We start from the raw sequence: 12209 nt of genomic DNA on the forward strand, positions 1-12209 counted from the left end.
AAACAATTGCCTACATTTGAACATGAAGCAAGAGAACCTAAATCTTACCACTAAGGACATTGAGTGAAGCTACTTTGATAATTTTTGTTTACTCTTTTACCCTTACAATTATGTTAATGTCATCTATTTGGCATAGCATCCTCATACCATTCTTTATTGGAACTCATATTGCTGTTTCAGATTTCATATTAAAAGTGAGAACTTATTTAATATTTTTAAAACGATAGTAGCAAGGGGTGCTTAGATGGCTCAGTAGGTTAAGCATCCAACTCTTGATTTTGACTCAGGTCCATGATATCACAGTTGTGAAATCGAGTCCCACCTCTGCTTGCTGTCTTTCTCTCTCAAAAAACAAAACAAAAACAAAAAAACCCCATAGTAACCAGAAGTAATATCGTGGCTCAGTAATATACTCAGCTTATGAGGTGCCTGGGTGGTTCAGTTGGCCAAGCATCCATCTCTTGGTTTTGGCTCAGGTCACAATCTCACAGTTTGTGAGTTCAAGCTCTACATCGGGCTCTGTGCTGACAGCATGGAGCCTGCTTGGGATTCTCTCCCTCTCTCTCTCTGCCCCTCCCCTGCTCATGCTTGCTCTCACTCTCTCTCAAAATAAATAAATAAACTTAAAATGTATATATATAGTCAGCTTATAATGTTTATTCAGAACATTTTGTAAAGACTTAAAACTTCAGAGAGGCTTCTAAGGTAGTTTCTTTAGCAACATTTTTGCCCTATAATTATAATTTTTTAAAATACAATATGCCTAGAACACATCCAAGTGAAGAAATAAAAATATTTATCTTGGTAATTTATGGTGCCATCTCACCTATCAACCCTTTTTTTATTGATTGATTTGCTTATTTTTGAGAGAGAGAGAAAGAGACAGAGTATGAATGAGGGAGGTGAAGAGAAAGAGGAAGACACAGAATCCAAAGCAGTCTCAGGTTCTGAGCTGTCCGCACAGAGCCTGACGCAGGGCTTGAACCCACGAGCTGTTAGATTATGACCTGAGTTTAACTCGGCCCAACCGACTGAGCCACCCAGGCACCCATACCCCTTTTTAATATAGGAAACTGATCAGTATGTAGAGATCCAAGAAAATAACAGGCAAGAAGCAGGCTTAAGTAACTTTGTGCCGCAAGGTCAAATTGCCCAAGGGTACCAGGATAATTAATGTTTGAATACCCAGCCATAATTGTCCCCTACCAGTGTGTTTTTAGTTTATAAACTGATAACTCCTACTTATGTGTGTTAGTTTCATTCAGCTTCACAAATCCATCTGTTTAAATTGGTGAAAATTTATTTGATTATCAAATCATCATAGTTAAAATGATATATCTATTTGCATAAAGGAGCTTTTAAAATTCTAGTTTAAACTTGATGCAACTTGACTTTATAATTTTGCTTATATTCATCTTTAAGTAATTTTAGATTACGCAGAAACTTTTAAAAGCCTGAGACATTTGTAAGTGAAGTTAACTTAATTCATCTTTTCCCTTGTTTTTAGTGGGAGATTTTGATAAGATCTGGCGAGAACATTGTGAGGATGAGGAAACACTTTGTGAATATGCTGTTGCAATGAAAAATTTGGCAGATAACCATTGGGCAAAAACTTGTGAGGGCGAAGGTCGTATTGAATGGTGTTGTAGGTGAGTGTTTTTATGAACTAACATTTTTGGTTTCTACTATATCGTTTAAAGTCTGAAATCCAAGTAATGCTTTGTATAATTTACTGTACCAAAATAGGACTGTTTTAAAACAGATTATTTTTTTAAATAACTTCTCCCCCTTGCCACACTTTCTCTAAGTTTATATCATTCATCCCTTTTTAATCAAAATGTTTTTCTTTGACATAACTTGAAGTTTTGTTTCAGCCTTTCAAAATTGTAGCTTTAAAAAATAAAAATAAAAGTATAGCTTTAAATGCATCAAATATACTTAAACATCAGTACATTTAAAATATGAGTTTTAACACTTAACTTCATTGATAAGTTATAGTATAGAAATTTCTTTTTATAATTCTCCATATTTGGATTCAAGTAAACGTGATTTTCTGTATTTTAAAATTTGAAAACCTCTTAAAAGTGTCAAAATCCTGAATTTTGGATATATAATTCAGAGTATTCCAGCACTTAAATTTACTTTGGATAATGCTTATTTTCTCATTGTATAAATTTAAGACATCAAAATGAAATACTCTTGGTCATTTCTCTTGGTAGTAAAATTATTAGAACGGATATATGTATTGATTGAATTTATAAATTGAATTCTCAGAAAACAAAACATTATCTTTCTGCACGGACAATGAATTTATGATAATATCTGGTTTATATTTCATTGCAGCTATTTTTTATCCAAAATTTCTGTTTTAATCTCATTTAAAAGTTGTTATAATGCATATTTCATTCATTCAACAAATAATCCAGAGAAAAATGCATATTTAATTTATTTATTTTATTTATTCATTTAATAATTTTTAATGATTGTCCACAGTGTGCTAGTCACATCACAGGCCCTGGGAGTACAACAGTCAGCCAAACAAAATCCATGCTTTCATGGAGGTTACATGCTCATGAGGGTTAGAGGCAAGAAACATTACATAAATTAAAGATATGCTGGGTCAGATAATGGTAAGTCTCATGAGAAAAACAAAGCAAGGAAAAATAAAACAATTTTAAGTATGGTAGACAGGGTAGGCCTCCCAGAAATGATGCATGTAAAAAACATTAAAGAAGTGAGACAACAAGCCCTAGCAAGTCCAGGGGCCTTGAGGTAGGACTGTGCTGACATGTTTTTGAAACAGCAAGGAGACTAATGTGGCTAGAGCGAAACATGAGAAGAAGAGTGGTAGAAAATAAGATACTGACCAGCTGGATTTCGTAGGGTCTTGTAAACCATGGTTAAAGACATTGACTTTTATTCTGTGTGAGATGAGTCACTGGATGTTTTAAGAAGAAGAGTAACAGGATTTTATTAACCTTTAAAGTGTGTCAAGAATTCTTAAGAATTAATTACTGTGTTAAGATAGACTATAGGAAGGGGAGTATGTAAATCAGGAAATCAGTTAGGAAGCTAATGTGATAATCAAGGTGCAAAGTTATAGTGAGGCAGTTTTCTTAGAGAGTGAGAAAGTGAATGGACAGAACAGTATAATAAAATTAATGCTCAATTGAGTATAATGACTCAAGAGAAGGGGAAGGGAAATTGTATGTTGTAGTGATTATAGTGATACATAAGTAGGGAGTTGAAAATATGAGGTGAGTGAGGAGGAGTGAAAAGGTGTTATCAGTAGATTGCGGACCCCAAGAATTGTGGAGTTGGAGAAAGAAAGGAACCAGAACAATAGGAAATAAGATTCTTGGAACTTAAATGTTTGGTGTTTTCTGCTTGGTTCTAGAGAGAAAATCTCTCTTTTAGAAAATATACATTTTCTCCCTCAAGCTAAGAAATGCAAAATGAAATGTATTACTGAACCAGTTATTTCCCTTGTAACACGGAGTAATGACATAATCCAATCAGGAAATCAGCACCATCTCTATTTAAGACCATCATTCTTGGCTTTTAGCAGCACTGCTTTAAAATTAGTATTCAGGTATACCAGGCAAGCTCTCAGACTGCTTCTTAAATGGACTTTGATGTGTGATATTCTCATAGGAGCATTTGCTTATACCTTCCGTAAATAATCTGTGCTCACACTTCTCTCTTCTTTTTCCTTAGATGTGTGGTTGCTATCAATAGTTATTGTATCTACATGTGTTTGAAAAAGGTCATTTTTAAGTCAAACTGCTGAAAGGGAACATTCGTAAGAATTTAGGTCAAACTGCAGGAAAAGAACAGTGGCAAATATTGTAAAATAAATTTACTATGGAAAGTAATCCCATGAGGAGTTTTATAATGTCTTTACTTTAACTTAAAACTAGCTTGAGAGAAAAGGCTACAAAACAGTTTTGAATTTTGAAACTTGATTTATCTATAATTTTAACTTGACTTTATAAAATTCCTTTCTCTATTGACAATTCTAAGAAAGCAATAGTACTTTGAGAGCTAAAGTGGGCTTTTAAAAGAGTTTGACAGAAGTTTCTGTTCAGTTAGTTATACTTAAAACTTCATAAGAATTTGGTATGTAAGGTAAGGCTTACTGACATTACCCTGCTAAGATTTTGTTGGCTGTTTAGCTTGAAGAATTCCACGTATGATTTCCTTCAAAAAATAATTAAATTTGATTTATAGCATGAAATACTAAAAACATAACACAAAGGCATAGCTGTATGATTAATAAAAATATTTGCTTTTTCTAACTCTTTGTACACACAGGGAAACAAACACATTTTCCTGGATTTGCAAGTAAATTGCAGATAACATGATATTTCATTCCCACACGTCTCCTAAGAATAAGGACATTCTTCAGCATAAGCATAATACCATCATCACATTAAGATAATTAACAGTAATTTCCTCATTTCCTAAAATACTTAGTTCAAAAATTCAGATTTTTTTTATTGTCCCCAAAATGTGCTTGTAATTTTTTTTTTTTAATCAAATTAGGTCTCATGCATTGCATTTGGTGGTTGCATTTCTTTAGGTTCTTGGTTTTGTTTCCCACAACATTTAGTTTTTTTGAGAAATGACAGTTTATTTGAAAAATATCCCACATTCTATATTTTGTGGTTTTTGATTCAAGGTGGTTAATAGCACTGTTCAAATAATCTGTATGTCCTTACTGATTTTTCTTTTTGGCTTTTTGTTCTGTCAGTTACCAAGAGAGATTTTCAAGATACCATTTTTCTCAATTTTTGTATAATTACTTGGCTCATCTTTAGATTATTTAATTTTTCTCTTAAAGTTCTCTTAAATTTCATCTTTTTCTGAATTAGAAAGATTTATAGGGTTGCCTGGATGGCTCAGTAGGTTAGACATCCAACTCTTGATTTCTACTTAGGTCAGGATCTCACAGTTCATGAGACTGATGTTCTCTCTCCTTCTCTGCTCCTCACCCTTGTGCACACTCTCTCAAATAAACTTAAAAAAAAATACTTATGGTAATTGTTATAAAGTCCTTGTTTGCTTATTCCAATATATGGTTTATCAAGATCTGTTTCTTTTGGCTGTTTTTTCTTTTGATTATGGATCATTTTTTTTCCTGCTTCATTGTATGTCTGGTAATTTTTAAAAATATATACTAGCATTATGTTTAAAATTTTTTTTTAACATTTATTTATTTTTGAGACAGAGGGAGACAGAGCATGAACGGGGGAGGGGCAGAGAGAGAAGGAGACACAGAATCGGAAGCAGGCTACAGGCTCTGAGCCATCAGCCCAGAGCCTGACGCGGGGCTCGAACTCACGGACTGCGAGATCATGACCTAAGCCGAAGTCGGACGCTCAACCGACTAAGCCACCCAGGCGCCCCGCATTATGTTTAGAAGAGACTGACATAATATTAGTTTTTCCTAGAAAGGGCATGCTTTTTGTTTTGTTTTGTTTTTTCCCTCTAACAGGCAGCCAGTGAGACAGGGACACACTTTGATCCATCAGGGGTTAAACTGAGTTGAAGTTGAATTACATAGTTGCATTTCACTTGTGTCTTCAAATGCTTTGAGGGTGAGTCCTGTTTTATGTATATTACAGGCACAGTCCTCTAGCAAGACTCTGGGACCTAGGTCCACAGAAGACTGCAAAGAATTTTCCCTGCTTTTTAGTCCCACTCCAAGCCTCTAGTACTTCCCTTGCCTTTTTCATATTTGAAAATCAAGACCTATGGAGGGGGGTGGGGGTGGGATGCAGGAATAGAACAGGGAGAACAATCTTTGCATTTGGGTTTCTTAAAGATTCCAGTCTGTCACACCATTCTAAGCAACCATTAAAAGCTCTGCTGGTTTCCCTTTAATCAAACAAAATCCTTCTACCCTGGAAGACATGATCCTTTGCTGCCTATACACCTTTTCAACAAATGTACAAAGTGCCTGTGATCTCTTCTCATCTAGGCCTTTCTTTAGTTCCTTTATACCTTTTGTATCCTCAGCTCTCTTGATTTCTTTTTAATACATTGTTTTTTTAGAGTGTATAGTTCTTTTTCCCCCCATAGCTACAGCATAACCAGGGGCCCTTTGTGATTTTCTATATCCTAATCCAAAACTAGTTTTGTGTCCTGTGTTTTGGATTTATTTGATTGTTTTCTCATGGAGCCATTTATCTACTTTTGCAGTGTCCTTTATTTCTTATAAACTGATCTAAAGTGTTGAATCAGGTAACATTATTTTTGACAGAATATCTGTTAGGTGAAACTGCACACTTACTGCATTGCATTAGCAAGTTCTTATTGTCGGGTTACCTGCTAAATTTTGCCATTTGGTGTAGGTGGTCCTTCCATTGTAAACTTATATTTTCCCTTTGCAATTAGCAAGTAATATGTAGAGGGACATTTTGGCTTGTGGATCAATCCTGTCTCCTGACAGTCTGTCAGCTAACAGGTTTACTTCTGTTTATTAAATAAACTATTTCATTTGGGATTGCAGAGTGATTTTTTAATTTTTTTTTTTTAATGTTTACTTATTTTTGAGAGAGAGAGAGAGAGAGAGAGAGAGAGAGACAGGGTGTGAGCGGGGAGGGATGGAGAGAAAGTGAGACACAGAATCTGAAGCAGGCTCCAGGCTCTGAGCTGTCAGCCCAGAGCCTGACCCAGGGCTCACAAACCATGAGATCAAGAGCAGAGCCGAAGTCTGGCGCTTAAATCGATTGAGCCACGCAGGTGCCCCACAGAATGATTTTTTCAACTTGTATCATTCTTTTTATTTATTAGCTTCTGTAAATAAAACCTTTTCTTTATGAACAGGGAATGATTATGTGTTCTTCAGAAAGGCTGGGTAGAAATAAACATATACGTATCCCTAATTCTTTCTGTTTAGTCATCAATTCTTAACAATAAGGAATTGGTATAGTAATTCCAATTGTGATAAGTATGTTTTTTGGTTGGGGGGTTTTTATATCACAGTAGCCTCCTGCATTGTTATTTATTCATTCTTTCCATCAGTCTTTGTTTTTTTTTTTTGAGGGGGAGTATGTTCAAATTATTCCATATTCCATATATAGCTGGCTTCTGTGTTCTGAAATCACTTTTGAGCACTTTGTTACTATGTAGTACAAAATAACCCTTTAGTTTTGCCACCCAAGGCTTAGAATCAAACTATTTCTTCTTAGGGCCTGTTTCTTTTAGTTAGGGCATTTAGAAATTAAATTAAGATCTGGGCACTAGATGTGCTGCTAAAGGACTTAGTTCTGAATAACATTAATACATTTGCTTTGTCCTACAGTTCACATAAAATAGTTTGAAAACTACAATGTCAATTTTAGTTCTAAACTTTACCTAGCAGTAAAACTAGCTGGATGAAGTTTAAAGTATCTTTGTAGTTCTTCTGTCTTTAGAACATAAACCACTAAGGGTCAGGATACTGTGTTTAAAAGTTACTTGAAATAGTTCTTTTGTATATGGTTATGTTCGCTTTCAGTTTTATGGGTTCCCCCCCTATTTTATTTTGTGAGAATATAAAACATTTGCATGGTTCAGAAGTCAAGACTTTATAAAAAGGTGTATTCAAAAAAGGTTCCCTTCCATTTTCTTCATTTGTTACTTGTTTTATCCAAGTAACAAATTATTTTCAGGTAACATTATTTTGTTGTTGTTTTTTTGTTTGTTTTTTGCAGAATTAACCAAATTCACATACACATACATAACCACCCATTATCTGTATTCAAATGGGATATGGTATATGCTGTTTTATACCCTTCTTCTTTACTTAATATGTCATGGAGATCACTGTTGTATTAGTCAGGGTTCTTCACAGAATGGGTTCCTGTGTATATGGAGGCTGATAAATCTTAAGATATGCAGTGGTGAGTTGACATGCTAGAGACACAGGAGAATCAGTGGTGTAGTTCCAGTCCTAAAACTGGCAGGCTTGAGGCCTAAGAAGAGCTGATGTTTCAGTTTGTCTGAAGGCAAGAAAAAAATCAGTGTCCCTGTTCAAAGGCAGTCAAGCAGGAGGAGTCTTTCATACTCTAGGGAGGAGGGTCAGCCTTTTTGTTCTATGCAGACCTTCAAGTGATTGGATGAGGCCCACCCCTATTATGAAGGACAGTCTGCTTTACTCAGTTTACTTATTTAAATTTTACTCTCATTCAGAACCATCCTCACAGAATCACTCAGAATGTTTGACCAGATATTTAGGTACCCCTTGGCCCAGTCAAGTTGACAACATGAATTGACCAACTGCAAGTAAATAGATACCTTCTTCATTTTCGTAAGTTATTTACAAGTTTTTCCTGTTAAAAATAGTGCTGTAATGGATAACCTTGTGCATATTCATTTTGTACATTTGGCATTGTATCTTTGTAGATTCCTGGATGTGCAATTGCAGAGTAGAAGAGTAAACGTATATGTAATTTTGTTAGATTTTGTCAAATCACCCTCTTTAGAGGTTTTATCATTTTGTAGTTCCGTCAACAAAAAACAATACCTATCTCTTCACAGTCTCACCTACCTTTAGAAGTTTTGCCAGTTTGATAAGGTGGGAACTGATATCTCTTTGTGGTTTTAATTTATGTTTCTCTTGTGAGTGAGGTTGAGTATGTTTTTATATATTTAAAAATTATTTGCCCCTTGTGAATTATGTTCATGTTTTTGACACTTTATTTCCACTGGTTTTGGTTCCTTTTATCTTGATTTTTTCATAGCTTTTTATGACTTAAAGATATGTGCCCTTTGTCTTCATTAATACCTTTTGCCATGCAGGTTTTTGGTTTGCCATGTAGAAATCTTTGTTTTTACGTCATCACATGTATCTCTTTTATTGCTTCCAGATTTCTCTTACCTTAGAAAAGCTTTCCTGATTCCCAGACTATAAGAATTCCTAATAGTAATTCACTCATTTACTCACTAGTTTTCTTATAGTACTTGAATGATATCATTTTCTACATTTAGATCTCTGACCTATTTGGAATTCAGTCTAGTGTTTGTTGGGAAGTATAGATCTAACTTTTCCCCCAATATAATTCCCGTTTCTCCAACATCATTTATGAAAAGCACCACCTTTTCTACAGTGATTTGGCATGACACTTATATGCCATGTTAGCCAACTATATGCTATGGTTGGTTCTTTTTTAGGACTTTGTTATGTTTCATTGTCTATATCATTTAATCAATGTTATTCTGTAACATCTTCCCCTGCGCCACCACTGCTCTTCTTTCTCAGGGTTTTCTTGGTTCTTTCCTTTTTTTTTTTTTTTTTTTTTTATGTGTATTTTAGAACCAACTGGTCTAACTAAACTTGCAAAACTTTGTATTTTTATTGGGATTTCATTAAATTTTTTGATAACTGGAGAAAACTGACATCTTTGTAATGTTGAATCATCATGCCCATGAAAAAGATATGTATTTTTCTATTTGTTCCAGTCTGCTTTTGAGTTGTTCAGTAGTGTTTTAAGGTTTTCTGAATACTGGTTTTCTGAATATGTGCATTTTCTTGTTACATTTATTCCTAGGTGTTTTATCATTTTGATCTGTTGTAAATGTAACCTTCACTTCTGTTATATATTCAGATATGCTATTGTTTGTATATGCACATATATATGGAGGCTTTTGATTTTTGTATTTTTACGTCTATTGGTATTGGTTTATGATTGATTCTTTTGGGTTGTCTAGGTAAACTCATCTGTGAATATACATTTTTCTTTCTTTCCAGTTTTTTTTATTTTTCTTTCTTTCTTTTCTTTTCTTTTTTTTTTTTTTTTTTTTGACTAATACTTTTTCTCTTGTCTGCTACATAGCTGTGTCTTATTCATTTAGCAATGTGTGCATTGTGTTCCCGTTAAAAACGTGGCTGGCTTTTTGGCTGATATATATGCATAATTTTACTTTTAGGAAGTGTTCATCAATTCCTATTTTACTGAGTGTATTGTTTTGTTTGTTTTTTTTTTTAGGAATAGGTGTTGAATTGTGTTGAATGTCCTTTCAGCATCTGTGGAAATGTATATGAGTTTCCTCCTTAAATTTATGAATATATATGTGAATATATTAATGGATTTAAATTTCCAGGTGAAAGGGATTTTTTTGTTTTATTCTGTTATACTTTTATTGTGTTGTAATAGGATGATTTTTATTTTTTTTCCTGTGGCTCTTACTGTGGTTTTCTTCATGACATAGTATATGTATATGGTAGTTTTGTGAATATTCCATGTGCACTTGAAAAGAATTTATACTCTCTTTAGAGAGCAGAGTTTGTTATGTAGATAAGATAAACCTCATTATACTCTTTTTGGTTTCTCTAACCTTACCTAATATCCATTCACTTGATTGAGTCATGTATTAAAGTTCTCTCTTGTTAGTTGTGTCTGTTTCTCCATGAATCCCATGGAGTTTCTGCTTAGTGAAGGCTGCTATGATAAATGGCACATAAATATTCATAACTGTTATATCTTTGGAAATTGTGGTCTTCAGCATTATAAAGTTTTCCTTTTTTTATTCATTTAATGCTTTTCATTCATTACTAACTAGCCTCTTCATCAACATTTCTCAGCCATCTCATGGATGAACTTCATCTTCTAGTAAATCCTTTAAAACCAGCTTGCAACTATGATGTTCCCTAAGTTCTTACATACAAAAAGCTGTTTTCCTATAGTTTTGTTACAAAATGTGCAGCTTGGCTGGATAAAAATCGTTGACTCACACTTTCTTTCCTTCAGCTTCTGAAAAAAAATGTTTCTCTATTTTAGTCTTATTTTGTATCTTCTTTCCATTTTCTCCCCTCCCCCCCCCACACCCCTTCTCTCCCCTTTCCCTCTCTACTGAACCATTTGGTAGTCAGTTGCAGAAATCACAAGACTTTCATTCCTAAATATTTCAAGGTGTATCATTGCACTTAGTTGAGGTAAATTCTCTAGCTTTCTCTTTAGTTGAAGTTTTTATTTAAATTCTAGTTAGTTAACATAGAGTGTAATGTTAGTTTCAGTAGTAGAATTTACTGATTCATCACTTACATGTAACACACAGTGCTCATCACAACTGCCCTCCTTAATGCCTATAACCCATTTAGCCCATTACCCTGCTCACCTCCCTCCAGCTACCCACAGTTTGTTCTCTGTAGTTAAGTGAAACAAGTCGGTCAGAGAAAGACAAATATGATTTGACTCATGTGAATCTCTCTCTCTCCTTTTTTTTTTCTTTTATGACACAGACATCTTATAAAGGTTTATAGACTCTCAATTTGGATTTGTATGGTTTTTTTCTGATTAGATTTTTTTAAATGTTTTTTATTTATTTCTGAGACAGAGAGAGACAGAGCATGAGTGGGGGAGGGACAGAGAGAGAGGAAGACAGAATCAGAAGCAGGCTCCAGGCTCTGAACTGTCAGCACAGAGCCCGACGCGAGGCTCAAACTCACAAACCGTGAGATCATGACCTGAGCCGAAGTCGGTCGCTCAAAAGACTGAGCCACCCAGGCACCCCTCTGATTACATTTAAATGAAGCATATTAGCAAGAATATTACTTAGGTGATATTGTGTCCTTCCCAGTGTATTACATCAGGAGACACATGATAACTGTTCTGACCTGGGTTTTTTTCCCTTTCAAGTAGATTTATTTTTTTGGTGCAGTTTGAGGTTCACAGTAATATTGAGCAGAAAGTACAGTTCCCATAAACACCCTGCCCACACACATGCCCAGTATCCTCCCTGTCAACATCCACCCAGAATGGTACATTATATTGTAATTGATGAATTTCTTTGACACATCATTATCATTTAAAGTCCATAGCTTACATTAGGATTTGGTTTTGGTGGTGTATATTCTGTGGGTTTTGACAAATATATAATGACAAATATTCACCATTATAGTATCATACAGATGGCTTCCTTGCCCTAAAAATCCTCTGCTTTGCTTGCACATCCCTTCTTCCCCAGTCACAGACTCTTTTACTCTTTCCATAGTTTTGCCTTTTCTAGAATGTCATAGGGTTGGAATCATAGTATATAATCTTTTTATATTGACAGCTTTCACTTAATAGGCATTTAAGTTTCCTCCATGTCTTTTCATGGCTTGGTAGCTCATTTCTTTTTAGCACTGAGTAAGAATCTCTTGTCTGGATGTACCACAATTTTTTTCTTTATTCACCTGCTGCAGGACAACTTATTGCTTCCAAATTTTGGCAGTTATGACT

At 34.6% G+C, this 12209-nt stretch overlaps 1 protein-coding gene across 1 annotated transcript in view; it reads left to right on the forward strand.

Moving 5' to 3' along the window:
* The window catches only part of SAMTOR (S-adenosylmethionine sensor upstream of mTORC1), an 86925-nt gene that overhangs the window by 15801 nt on the left and 58915 nt on the right, over positions 1-12209 (forward strand). The window contains exon 2 of the mRNA XM_040472204.1: positions 1508-1649. Within this exon, the coding sequence (XP_040328138.1) occupies positions 1508-1649 (142 nt within the window). The remainder of the gene's footprint in view (positions 1-1507; positions 1650-12209) is intronic.

The sequence above is a fragment of the Herpailurus yagouaroundi genome, unplaced genomic scaffold, assembly GCF_014898765.1.
Source record: "Herpailurus yagouaroundi ecotype Mexico unplaced genomic scaffold, PumYag 100, whole genome shotgun sequence".
Taxonomy (NCBI): domain Eukaryota; kingdom Metazoa; phylum Chordata; class Mammalia; order Carnivora; family Felidae; genus Herpailurus; species Herpailurus yagouaroundi.